We start from the raw sequence: 14,285 nt of genomic DNA, 5'->3' as shown, positions 1-14,285 counted from the left end.
TGGAGCTATTTATTTTGTTCAAAGGAAAAAAACAGTAAAATCCAAATTAAACATCTTTCTCAAGGGTAAAAAAAGCAAGATCGAGATCGAAAACTTTTGCTTGAAATAAAAATGTGCTATTCTTCTTTCACGAAGACAAGGGTCATCTCCAGGGTAACAAGTGTTTATAAGAGTAGAACGAAATAAGAAAAGATCACTTATTCACCCTCACTGTCCACCGAAAGAATAAAGTACACTTCGTTACAAGTTTGAAGATACTAGAAAAGTACGAGGAATAATTTTCTATTGATTCAAAGAGAGACTATAATGACTCGCAAGATCCCGTCAGACATGCTGCATTATGTGGAATTAATGTTTTGGGGGACGATGAGGCAATCTGCAAATGAATAATGTGTTTTGCATAATTTAGTTGGAAATTCAAGAGGGGCGGTTGTGGGGGAGGCAGAGCGAGGCGTGGAAGAAATCATCCAGCTAGAATTGTTCGTTAATAACTGGAAGCAAACGGGGCCGTGTATTTTGTTATCGCAGATTCTGCTCCGTGAGCAATTTAGCTTAGTCCGTTGTAGCCTCCTACGTTTCTGAAATAACTTTGGGCTTGCGGGATATGATATACAGGGGGAAGATCTTGGATAGCGATGGCAGAGGCGCAGTGGCAGTGTCAACGGGAGGAGGATGTCGGAGGTGGAGGTGAAAGGGGAAGGGTTGAATATAGGAGCACGCTTGGGAAGGACGAGGGGGAGGGGGTAGAGACCGGGGGGCTTGAGAAAATTTGCCGAGTTCATCCGAGTGAGCGCCTCCGAGATATCGTCTTCTGAACCAGACAAGTTTCCTAATAACGTCGAACTTCGCACCGGACCATAGATTCTTTTCTCGCGCGAATCTTCTGCCGCCATACTGAAATCAGAAATTGCTACCTTGCCCCGACTCAACCATCTCTCACAGCATCTTCTTTTATCTAATACCCAAAAACAATCAGAATCTTGCAATTTTATTCCCTTATTTTCCTAAAGATTTCTTATCGAAGCCTCCAAAGGAGGTGCAGATTACACTTGCTCGCTGTAATAACACGATTTTCTTCCTTTTATGCTTCAATTACTAATTACACAGGTCTTGAAGGATTTTAGTTTTTCAGATGTGATAATAGTTTCTTGCGTAATTTTCCTTGTTAAATCGAATCTCGTATTGGAATTATTATGTCGCGTTGAAATTTTAGGTGCAAACTCAGTTGTTATTGATTATTTTTCTTGTTCTACGCCATTGGCAGTACTATACTTGTGCAACACCGTTCCATGTTTTCCCAAGTAATACTGGATTAAATACCTCAGAAATTATCAGAGTTTTGTTATACTACACAGTACAGCAAAAAATGTCCTATTATATATAGCAATTTTAACACTTTAAAAAAGCCTATCTTATTCAATGACTTAATTTACTCACTCAAACTTCTCTTATTCACCATTTTAATTAGTTCGTCTTTAATTTATTCAGAATGTATGCGTGCTACAATCCACGTACCCACACAAAAACAAAGCAATCTCAATTTAAAAGTGGTAATTGGAACGACTTTTTCTCTGTCACGCATCGGTTAACCTACTAACTCGTTAAATCCAAATTTTACCCACAATAAGAAGACCTTGTGTGTGTAGAAAAGTATTCAAATAGCATAAATACTTCAATGACGAAAAAATGTAGGAGTTCGAGCCCTCCACTTTGATTCTCTTCTGTTGTGACCAGTATAGCGAATGAGGGTTATAGCGAAGGTCCAGAACTTCCACAATCTTTCATCATTGTAGGAGAACAGAACTAGTAGCTGGAGACTTTTATTATTTTATGACTGACCGTAATAACGTAACCGCAGCCTAAATACTAGAGGAGAACCCTGAAAATCCACTGTTAGTATCTGACCAGATTTTCTCAAACATTTTGCGAGCTTACTTAGCTTTCTTGTATATATACGAAAACTAGGTTCTGTGTTGTTTAGAAGGTTAGCTTTAGCTCCTGCCTGACGTAGAAGGAAAAAGACGCTTTATTTTCCAGTTGAGATGTCTCTTGATACGCATAAATGAGTGAATTAAAATACTTTATATAAGAAAAGCGTTTGGTGAAACGTTAGCAAATCCTGGATAAAAATGCTATCATTCTGATGTTCAGTGAAGTTGATCGTTTGCGAGATTATTCATGCGGATAAATACATTGGAAGGCTCGACTATGCTCGGCGTAGCCGGCATCTCTGGGTAAGTTTTTCAAAGTAATTTGCTCATCGCAAGCGTCTATTAGTAAAAACTGTTTTTAATTATACTGCTGCTTCGTAGTCTCTTGTAATTTGCCTATTTTCTATTAGTATGAGAATTTCTATAAATCTTTTCTTTTTCTGAATTAATTGGTTTATTACTGTAAGTTGCTGCAAGGACTGAGTATAATGATACATAAAAAGTAATTGAAGTGACGTCACAGCATCACAGTGGCCTTGGGTCAGGTTATACCAAAAATACATAGTTATCTTCAAAGTCTTATATCTTAAAATTAGGCAAACTGATTTTTGAACAGACTTTCGATTTTTTTATTGAGCAAATATTTCAGGAGAGAGAATACAGCCATTCAAAATCATTTGGTGATATTGTTACACCGTATATGAATAATAGTTGCAACTGCAAAATTAGTAGGTTTGGGAATACACATTGCTCTCGACCATTTGGGAACATATTATTACAAAATTAGCAAGCATCAAATTGAAAGGTTCACTTTACACAACGAAAGTTTATAGTCCATATGGCCCGTTATCATGTATACGAAAATTAAATAGACACGTTACTGAATGCTGGCAGCATAATTATTTTCATAACACATGCTTTGTTTACCAATCTAAATATCATTACTAAACCAAGGAGAGTAAATTTATTATCGTGTAAAATTTTTATCATTTGAAAGCTTTGCGAGTTTCTTTATCCTAAAAACGAGCTTGTTAACAACTCCAATCTTTTGTTCACTTGATTGAAAGAAGTGGTGAAAGTGCAAATCCATTGGAAATAAATTTTGCGTATATAGGTGGATAATGGACGATTGAATTGGTTGCAGTAATGATTGAAGGCAGCTCGGTCCTTCACCACTCTTTCATGAATGACACACTTGAAGCTCCAAGCACTCTAATCGAACTGATTTTAATTAGTATTTCAAAATTTCACTGTTATAAAAAAAAAAAAAAAAAAGCGAGAAAAGCACGTAGTGTTCAATTAATATTACACAATTCCGAGTGTCAGTAGTGTTAACGAGTTGCTTCATGGTTGTTGCTTTATATCACGGGTCCAGCTGGAAAATATTCATCAAGACTCTCGGTGGTACAGTGAAAAATAGGAATGAAAAACGATTAAGAGTTTTTGAATAGTTGAGAATCATACCAATGATGGTAGCTAAGATCCGGAACAGCTGAATTCCTCGGTTCTTTGCAAGGCGATGAGGCGAAGCGAGACGATAGTCGGGGTTATGATATTACTGTTAAATACGAGGGAAAAGCTGCTTGTGTACTTTCGACTGCGAGTGTTGAGGATGTTGGATAATGTAGTTGGTCCAGTTGGAGGGTAAATGGTGGGGGTACTCGTTTTCGCGAACGAGCGCTCCGCTAATTAGCGTCGTTAATTTAATTAAGAAGAAGATAAGCAGCGAGACAGCGAGCGAAAAGACGGAGGGGCTTTCGAATCATTCGTCTCCAGATAAACCGTGTGAATAAGAGCTTAATTTTCTAAAGGGGCTCGCGCGACGCGTCTACCAAAGAAATTATCGTAGGCCTATCTCTCCCCGCACGCTTCTCGCTTGTCCTTGATCAAAGATAACACATTTTAAATCCACTCGATTCTATAGACATTTATAACGTTCCTCCGTAAAACGTTTTAACGTTTTATTCTCTCGTACCTTTCCCTCTCATCCCTCCCCCTTCCCCACTTACTCCCCTTATCACTCGGATTATACTTTCAAGATATTCCACCGATCAGTTTTCTTGCTCTTCGTCTTACTCCACTTTAATTTAAGACGCTGGCTACACAATTTTCCAGCAGCAGCGCTTTGCTTCTCTTTTTATTCCGAAAGTTTCTCCAGTGTTGAAAAGCATTAGACTCACGGCATTGACAAATCACGTGGGCATCAACGCGGTCGTTCACAGCTAAAAAAGTAATTAACGAAGCGTGCCTCGATTTAATTAACGCCCGAATTCCAGTCGGCTCGCTCGCTAATGCTTTTCATCTGAAATTCGTGCGCCAATGCACAATTAGTTTTATCGATAGGCGACTGCAGAAACATTTTAGCGCTCGGACGCCGCGACGGGGTGCTACAGCGTTAACGATATTTTATGCGGTCGTGGTTATCGCGCTAAATAATTCTCAGTATTGATTTTAGCAAGCTTTCTTCTAGAAAGAACGACCCAATCGTGTTTCTTATTATTTCACAAAATTTAGGATCAGGATTTCGTTTAATAACCATTCATATATGTTTATTATTAAGTATATTTACTGGAGTTTCTAGTTTATACATGATTTTGTAAATTGTATAAATGTAATTGCAGCATTGTAGAGGAGATAATTAATTTGAAATGGATTCGTGTTGGGTTATTCATTTCAAAGCAGTGGCATATTCCGAGCGTGTGATTTTATCAGGGAGCGTTGCCCTGAGGGATGCGCAGGCTATCCTTCTAGGTATTACATTGTGAATCTGGCTAAAACAATGGCTTGACACCGACTAGCTTCACCGGAAGTAGCCTGCAATTCGAACAACAATGCCACGTGGAGACATTCACAGTGTACTGTCTTCTGCCTACTGCGGATCTGTTTTCCAACGTGCCCTTCTCTTTCTGCAAAGACTTCATAGCAGGAATCGAGACAGCTACTCTCGTATTGTTTTCGCGAATTCTCGACCACAGTTCTATGTACATCCACGCGTTCACGGTCTTATAACCACCAGCCACTAAAATGCACATTAGATCTTCATTAGCAGTCTCGAAGACCAAATGTACAATTTTTAATTCAATTTTAAAAATTCTAAATAGGTTTGCAAAAAATCTCCCGTATTCTCTTCCATTCTTGCTGTATTTTCCATATTTTTTCATGCGTGAAATTATATTGTAGGTTGACTGGAAAGGACTCATCTTTTATGATGATTAGTACGCATATTATACAACTGATCATAATAAGGAATTTTTAATATTCAACCGAGGTTAGTTTCAAGTTTGTTCCAAGGCAACGTTAAATCAGAGTTATAATATTCTCGAATGAGTTGATTAAGGGTGGTAGCTAGGGCGAGGTTATAACGACGCGGCGTATCTCTTGGTGGATAGAGCGTGAAAACGCTGGAGAAAGCAGCCAGTTAATTTAAATTTTTCAGTTCGTTTCTAATCAGCCTTCCCTCTACCTCCTTCTCATCGGAAAATTTTCCGCGAAAATTTGCATTATTCGGGATAGTTCTTCGCCAAGAATTTTCTTTGTGACGCGACACTGCTGGATTTGTCGTTGAATCTTAATGGTTCCCAAAGGTCCTGCTTAATAGAATCGAAGTGAAATTCCTTTGAGGATTTTTTTTCTCTCCAGCATTTTGTCTTTTAACATTCTGATTTTACGAATCGCTCTAATTACGGAAGCGCTGACACTGCTGGCATACGAGATCCGCCCTCGACCTGTATCATCATCGACGACATACAAGTTATTATCCGATACGCTCCTCTCGCTCGGTCCTCGGGATAAGCGCTCTTACTCCCCCCCCCCCCCGTCCCTTTTTCGTCTCGATTGGCCACAGGACTACCAATACATTATATGCTGCATATATTCACCAAAACATATAGAGTCTTGGCTAATATTTGCCGAAGGTCTTGCCACGATCCTTTATACGGACTGATTTCGGAACAGGGTGATCCCCTTTCAAAATATCAATATATTAAAAAGATGATTCCATTTATCTGTTTGAAACCTGATAGAGTGTGCCTTGCAATCTCTCGAGTTAAAGTGTATTCACAACTACAGATATATGATTATCATTGAAGGAATAGTAAGAGAGTAAATTTTTACAGTTTTATATATTCTGGTCAGGTAATTATTGCAGATATAATATAACAACGCGAGGAATATCTAATTTGCATCTACCATTTATTGCTTATTCGTTGAAGGCATCTTCATCGTTTCGTGACCTGCAGAAAGGATTAATGCCAGTCTGAATAGCATTTGGGTCAAGCTCCCCTTTGGACAAAAAAAAATCCTGCAGACACCCCTGGTTGAGTATGGTTTCTTCGAGGGAAATTACTGAGACACGCGATGTCTTCATTAATTTTCTTTCTTTTCAATTAACTACGAAGCTACGGAAGTCAGTTATTTACTATTAGTCCTACAGTAGCTGTAAAGGTTTATTTTTTGCCTGCGATAAACTTAAAAATGCAGCTGAATTTTTCTAATCGATGAATTTTGTTAATTATTATCGCATCGTTTTATTTCGATGCTGTGTTTTGTTTCAAATCTTATGGAATGGTATTATTTGTGCCGGAATAAAATATTCTTAAGGTTTTCCATGCATTAGTGTAAAAAAATGCTCCGAGGTTTGAATGCCGTCCACGTAGCTGGAGAGTTTTTGCCTCAGCCGTCACTTCATATTACAGCTGAGGGTTAATGCGATTTCTTCCTGTGATACAAAAAAATGAGTGCACGACGTGCTTCCCTCAGCTTTCTCAGTGCTTTTAGTTATCCTTTCAATCATCGACCCGAGGTAACTTTATCCCTTTAATGTATGATGGGATTTCTCGATAAACCCAGCAAAAGTTTCGTCGATTGAACTGCTTTGCAGGACGCACCTCGCTTTTGTCTGAAAGATCTACGACTGACTGAGGGCTCTTTGCAACACGTGATACGTTCTCTATTTTTTATTTCATACTCCATTTCAATCAAAAATACTTTTTTTTCTCCTCTCTTGGTCCTTCGATAACAAGATATTTATTGCCACTTATCAAAACTGTCTTCGTTTTAATCTGCTTAATTATATCACGGATCACACGAAATACATATTTTCCCTCGAACTTCTTCAAGTTTTCCTTCGTGATAATGGGAACTTGGTGACAGAACCAAGAAAAAGAATATTTGCAAACGGTACAGAAACGTTTATAGTAAAATTATTAGTGTATTTAATTAGTGTTTGACTTTAATAATATTTACACATATTAAACAATAATTATTCTGATAGAACGAGTTTATTTGGACTGGTACAGTTAAAAGTAGCAGCAATCCTTTAAATGATGTTTGCTCATTTAAGGTAGTATAATGGGGAAACATTTAGCAGGTAGAACGGTTAATTTGATGAAATAAGGAAAAACGTGAAGGGAACGAGAGTTATAGACTGCAATTTCTTGGCTCCAGCGGAAATGGAAGAAGGAGGTATAGCTGTGTGTGTGTGTGAGAGTAGTGGGTTATCCGCATTTCGAGTAGCCTCGAAACGACATAACAATTTCGTTAGTCGTCGTATTCGGGGCGTGCACAGACGCTCAATGAATTGTAAAATCGTCGACTCTCTGTTGTGGGCGGGTACGTGTTCTATTTTTTTTCTCCAGCTTCAATTAAAGCGGTCTCCAGAGGCGGAACAGACGTATGCGGGGTTGAGAAAAAATCCACTCGTCTGTTAAAACCTTTGGCTCTCTCGTACTTGCTAAGTGTTTCCACGCTTCGTTAAGAAACAAAAAATCCAAAACTCGTTACCTTATACCATTAAAGTAAAAAGATTGATTCATTGATTTGTTATATAGCGATCGCATGGTTCATAAAGCGCAGTAAATCAGATTTTAATGCTCGAAGCTCATCGATCCTTGAAACGAAGATTTATAACGGAGATTTAACATTTACTGCGTCGATTAATTGTTAAACATATTTGAATTTTTCACCTTAATACTATGTGTAAGCGCTCACGCATGAACAGGTTCTTTTGTATATATATATATATATATATACAGTATGTGTATTGTAACCATTCCATCATATTAGTAGTTATATTTTCATATGAATCTCACGTTGGTATCTTTTACGAGGTAGAGCCTAAGCTCCGTCAGGGAATCGTCGTAAAAGTTTCTTTCGTGGAAGGGAAGCACCATCGTCAATATATACATAAATTCAGACGATTTGCAAATATTTCGAGGAAAAGCTTTATTAACTTGTAAGGGATCCTGCTATGGATCTACAAAAATTTATTTATTTTTTGACTCGAATATTTGCCAGAAATTTGTTGGAATAGTATAATTTTTTGAATTTCAATGTCTCGATGTTTACCTTAAATGAATGTCGTGCTCTACATAGCGAATACTCGCTCCAGGAGAATACGCGGGTTTATACCGACGAGTTACTTTTAATTAGAGATTATAAATTCGATATTGGCTTAGTTAGAGTTTTCTTAAGTCTCTTGAACGTGGTGTTGAGTGTTACTGCACCACTGTACTCCATTCAATGGTCGATACTTGAATTTATATCTCTCTGCTGTATTGACTTAACAAGGCCTCATCCAGAAATTTGTTTGCCTCGAAATTTGCGTAAAAGAGAGCTGTAGAATTTACATGGGAAAAGAGATTTCTTGCAGTCGCAGAAATCTGGCTTCCTTCTTCGGTCGAGGAAAGTAAAATTTCCGTTTGAAATATTCGTTGCGTCAAATGTAAGGAGAATTAATCGTGAAAGTACGAGAATAACAGTCAACCGTGTCTTGCATTATTAACCGCCAAAAATGTTATAAAAGTGAATAAAGCTAGCATTATATTTTCAGACATGGTTGATGATGCACATAGTCGACCCCCGCCATCGCTATGCATGGCCGCTGGTTTCTCCTCTTCTGCAACACAAGCAACGTAATAATATAGTCTAAAAGTTACTCCATATAATAAAACTAAAATTAATTAAAGACTCTATTAAATCTACCCATGAATTATCAAGGTTTAAAAAAAAATTCAATATGCCACCCTTTGAGAACTTTTACCATTTATCTCCAGTAAAGTAAACGGTCCTGAATTCCTAATTTTATTGCAAATAGTTTCTGCACGAAATTTAAAATAATTATAATTACAATGGGTTTGTTCGCAATGGCAATTAAAAGTTTATATTGCTTCGCGGTTACTCCCCACTTTCTTTTTTGGACAAATATAATAATGCGCAATTGACTAAAACTTTACATAATTAAGAATTCCTTGCCTCTTGTTTGTAAATGCCAAAGATACACGGGATACCATTTATATAGGGAAAATCTTCACTATTGAACCGGAAATTTTACGGTCCATAAAAGCGCGAAATGTTGCTCCGAGCACCGTGACCTCGCACTCAAAACCACGCGCGAATCTGTATTGAATCTCGTTGGAGGGTGCGGAATAACCACTCGATCTTATTACTGGTCAAGGTCAAGCTCATTGGGCCACTTTATGCTTTCAACCGTACTCTGGTTTACCATTTAAAATCGATATTCAGATTTCCCAGTGGGAGGGGATAGGGCCTCGGCTATAAAAGTGTATATCCAAGCATGCATATATATATAAAGTATATACACTATTACGTAGGATGGTTTTTTGGAAATCTTATCAGCCTGCCATAAAACCGAAACGAAGGAACGACGACGAAGAAAGAAAAACATGATTTACCTTCGATCACGCGAATCATAATTTGCGCCGGTTTGGCATTGCTGGGTAAACACGTATAGTTTCCTCCGTGATAGGGCTGAACTTTTTTCAGCAGAAGGATCGATCCGTTCTTCGTCGCTATTATTCTGGCTTCAGGATCATCATCGTAGTTAATCATTCGATCTTGCCTGTACCAGAAAATGTAAACGGGTCGTTCCGTGGCTGCAATCAGTTGGCATTCCAGTCGTAAACTCGAGCTTTGTTTCACGTGCAAATCTGGCCCACCAGGTATCACGGAATACGCATCTGTGATGTTCAACCGGATCAAGCGCTGCTGCACGGGTTCCGTTTGTATCTGCAGCATTTACCCAAAACGACATAGAAATAAGCTATCACATGGCTCGTATCAAAAATTCATCTCCATTAATAACGGTGTCAAACTTATGCGTACTATATATACTCGAATTAAGAAATGTTCTCAAAACTTTGACAGTTTTCGCTGCTTTCGTACTTTAATTAATCAGACTCTTTTGTCCGGTGCTTAATAATGAAGTTACAACGGTAGTTCATTAATCCTTGCGAGAATAGGTACCATTATGATTGATTTCCAATAAGAGCTAATAAATCTAGTATAAATCCGCTCGCTGACTAATTCTATATATATATATATATATATTATAAATTTTAGTCTATTGCTCTCTCCACAGCTGATATGCACGAATGGAATTATTCTACCATAATAATAATGTTATCTGTAAAGATGGAATAACCTTTAATATCCCTGTATTCCGTTATATCCTGTTATCACGGGTCGTCAGGATGTTCAGGCGCTATTATCTGACCGCAGTCTGTTATTACTGATCCCACTGACTCTATTGGCACCATTACTGTTGAGCGATCAGTGTTGGCCCTAGTAGCATTCGTGGATGACTGATCAACCTTGATTATTACTATCCCTGCTGCGTGTACTATACCTATTTAACTGTTATATATTCTACAATATTCCTCGTGCTTTGATCATTGGCTTACATTTTATTGTAATTTACCGTATCTCACACCAACAAATCAACCAACAATTCAATTAACGCTAATTCCTGAATGCTAACGCGCTCATAATTGTCTATAGTAAATTGTCATTAATTTACCTGACACTCGTAAACGCCAGCATCCTCGTGCCTGACGCTCCTAATTTGCAAGTTCCACTCGGAATTGGTTGTTACAACAACGAAACGCGAATCAATCGAATGTGTACTTCTGCCAACTGTCAAAAGGCGTCCCTCGGCCTGGTCCCTCTTCTTCACCCACGTCACCTGCAAAATAAACAACAAAAATCGTTTCTTTCTCTTCCTTTGTGTTTCTACTCGAGCTTTCGAGTTATTTTTATCCAGGAGGGAATTTTAGTCCAGAATCTCAATTGGAAGTGTTGCTACACAGTCAAAGTCTTGTGAGAGGGCTACCGTGGGCTACTACTGTTAAGGCAATTTGACGAAGCTACAGGTAAATGGAAGCACGTGAATTCACTCCGAGATTCCAAGCCGTTTGGACTTTTAGCACAACTGCGGGCTTTCACGGAAGTCCGTTTCTTTTTTAGCCCGAAGCACCACTCAAGGCCAGTGCTTTTGGAAAGTTTACCGGTTCATCGTTGCAGCATGTGTTAGTTGAAAATTTGCCTCTACAATTCCTCCAGAGTATGTGTATTACTGCTCGTCATTTTTCAAGACTTTATTGTTTCTTACTAAATCTAATAAAATCATAGTAGCATTTATAAAATATTTCTTAATTTATCATAATCGTCACTGAAAGCATTCAAAGAAAAAATACAATATTGCTGCACGTGCTCATTGGCAAAATAATTTACAATGATAACATTTGCCTCGGGAAAACTTTTGCGCGAGTATTTTGTCCCGCGATACTACATCTTTCTAACTGCCAAAACTTGTTTACTTTTCTCCTACTGTAATTCTGTTCAAAGGAAGCGAGTCGTTCATCAGAACTAACTATGAATCACCTGACAGCTGCACGTCTCGAAATTTCTCCAAGTTGCACATTTTTATTTAATAAACGAACAACCACAGAAACGTTGGACTCTGATCGGATGAAACACACTCGAACGTATATAATAATTTTAACATGAGAAAATTACAACAAGTCCATTTTCACGTTATATCGATGTAAGGTTCGAAATGTAGCAGTTTTAACCGACGATAAACGCTGAACAATTGCGCGTGACGAGTGGTTTTCGGATAATGGCTATCTGGGCGACAGGATTTCATTTGTCAATGAACAATAAAGTCGGATGCACGGAACAATGCTGGGACGCATCGTACCCCGTGGAAATCCTCCTGAATCACTGTAATAATTACTATGACATTGAATTCGCCACTCGCTCACAGGAAGGGTGGGATTGGCGCGACGAGAGGGCTGCCTAAGGGAAAGGGCACTCGCGTGCCTTAATTGTTTCGGTCGAGAGCACTCTACTTTAGTGGCAAGAGTAGCCTCCGCGATTTTCCGGCGACGAGGGATCGATCAAACCGCCCCCCAGCATTAATCACCAATAATGCAAGTCGCTCATTAGCGGCGCGGTATAAAATATGTTTCATCAGGAGTATCGCTAAAAATGAGTATTAGTGCGGTCAAATTAATTACGCGTCATAATAAAGTACGGGGAGGTAATGGTAGCAGCAACGAAGCAGCTGATAATGCAGTCCAAAGAAGTCTATCAGTATCGGACGATGTAAATGAACGAAAACAAAATAGCAAGAAACTCGTGGCACTATCCTTTGTTGGGATTGAAAAGTACGTGTAACAAAGAGCTTAAGGAAGCTCGTTCCGCTGTTTCATTGAGAGCGTTAATTCAAACGGATAACGATGTCAGCCGCAAACAAAGGTGTGTCGCGATTGGACCGAGACATTCGAGAGTGGTTCGCGGGGAGTCTCATCCGTCTGAGAGCTTATTCGTCCCTTGCGAAGCATACGCCATAATGGTTAAATCTGCCAAGGACAATAATTATTGTATTTCAACAATGATCCGTGCCGAGGAGTGGAGACTTCACAGGAGAGAAGTACAAAGAGATGCAGGATAAGAAAACCCATCTTCCTGTCGCCTGGATCTCTTCCAGAATGGACGCATTGTTTCGTCATCGGGGCCAAAAAATCTATCGGCTTGTGGATTAATCGTTGGCTCGTCTAGCTTGCTTTTTTTCTTTCGTCTCGGACTAGATTATTGTTATTGTATAAACAAGGCGTATCCCCTTGTTTCAGCTACGGGAGCTTCGATCGGTATAAGTAGTAAGCCTCGATAATTCCACGCGGCTTGACTGTGAGAAATCTTTTTGCCCCTCTAGGACTACTCGCAGTGGTATAGACGCAGCTGGGCCAGACGCTGCGCAAGTAGTGGGGACAGAAAATAATCCGGCGTGGGAAGCTGGCCATTAATCATGGCTTTTCTCGGTGCGTGTGAACAAGCCGCCGCGGCAACACCGAACTGCTATTTAATTAATGTCGTCCTGCCTGGCCCGAAAAAACGCTCTCCAATCGAGCGAAATTTATTGGCTCTCCGACCGAAGTCTGCTAAGACTTCGAGAGCCTCTCGCTAATACGCGCTTCCTTTTTCTTCTCGCTTGGCCCTCGCGCGACCGCACCGACAAAACCCTTTATACGGGTCATTAATCTGCTGAAAAAATTAATACGATCCAATCCCAGTTGAGGAAATTTGCACTTGAAAAAATTCAAATCTGCGGGAATTCAGCGAGGAATTCCTTTTTACCCCTGCGATGTATACGAGGGTGAACTGTGTCGCTTGAAAAGTGAAAGAAAATGTTTTTCATTTTGTTTATTGCAGCTACATTTGTTTAGACTCGAAGTATAAATTATTGGAGCTAGGCAATCTGGTTTACGCGAAAATGGAACGTTCTATGAAAGAGCTGAAAGGCGGTATCGATGAAAGGCATGCAATAAATAGAGGCCATGTACGTTTAGTAATTTATTATTAATCGATCACGATGTTACGAGCGATCGATATGCTTGCTTTCGTATATCAGATGAATAGTTAGAGTCTGATATGGTGGATTATCCACGAATCTCCGTTTGAATTGTCGAGTGATATTATACCGACGGATTTGAAATTGACCTAAATCAACGTACCATTTCCCACGTTAAGACAACAGTGTGTAAATTGTTTAAATCTTCACAGCAGATCCCTCGTGTTTTCTGTGTCTGCGGGTTGAATTTAACCCGATTCCGTATCAGCTACTCTCGTAAAAAAACTTTTGACGATGCAAATGGGATATCGTTGAATATTAAAAAGATTCAGCTGCATTTATTTTTCGAGACGGTTTTGCAATACTAAATAGTTTCTCGATGGAGGACTGGTAAGAAGGAAGGATAGGTTGCGCGATATGCTTCGAAAATGATAAAACAGTGATTTTAGTAATAGCAGGTATAATTGCTAAAAGTAAAGTAGAAAATTATGGACCATTGATAAAATATTGATGGCGTTGTCTACTAGGCTTTTGATTGTCTATTGCTTTGTACTTGCATTGTTCATTGTCTAATGTCGGCGTTTCGCTTCTCGCAACGACATGCTATGTTATGACCCACTCCAAATTTATGGCTCCTAAAGTGGACGCAGTTTTGTAAATCCCACTCGACACTACTGCGCCATCCTTTCGACTACAGGTGCGTC

At 39.1% G+C, this 14,285-nt stretch overlaps 2 protein-coding genes across 3 annotated transcripts in view; both read right to left on the bottom strand.

Annotated features, from left to right (window-relative positions):
• The window catches only part of Ip6k (Inositol hexakisphosphate kinase), a 334,638-nt gene that overhangs the window by 42,231 nt on the left and 278,122 nt on the right, over nucleotides 1-14,285 (bottom strand). The gene's annotated exons all lie outside the window — the stretch shown is intronic.
• The window catches only part of LOC136784663 (limbic system-associated membrane protein-like), a 203,605-nt gene continuing 197,491 nt past the window's right edge, over nucleotides 8,172-14,285 (bottom strand). For both annotated transcript variants that reach the window (XM_066745504.1, XM_066745503.1), the window contains exons 4-6: nucleotides 10,747-10,911; nucleotides 9,623-9,956; nucleotides 8,172-8,826 (exon numbers count right to left, since the gene is read on the bottom strand). In XM_066745504.1, the coding sequence (XP_066601601.1) occupies nucleotides 8,690-8,826; nucleotides 9,623-9,956; nucleotides 10,747-10,911 (636 nt within the window). In that variant the 3' untranslated portion in view covers nucleotides 8,172-8,689. The remainder of the gene's footprint in view (nucleotides 8,827-9,622; nucleotides 9,957-10,746; nucleotides 10,912-14,285) is intronic.

This window comes from Prorops nasuta, unplaced genomic scaffold, assembly GCF_024137725.1.
Source record: "Prorops nasuta isolate Cenicafe-Biocafe unplaced genomic scaffold, Cenicafe_Pnas_1.2 PNAS00062, whole genome shotgun sequence".
Taxonomy (NCBI): domain Eukaryota; kingdom Metazoa; phylum Arthropoda; class Insecta; order Hymenoptera; family Bethylidae; genus Prorops; species Prorops nasuta.
The sequence above is the reverse complement of the archived record's forward strand: the minus strand, read 5'-3'. Positions and strand labels throughout refer to the sequence as shown.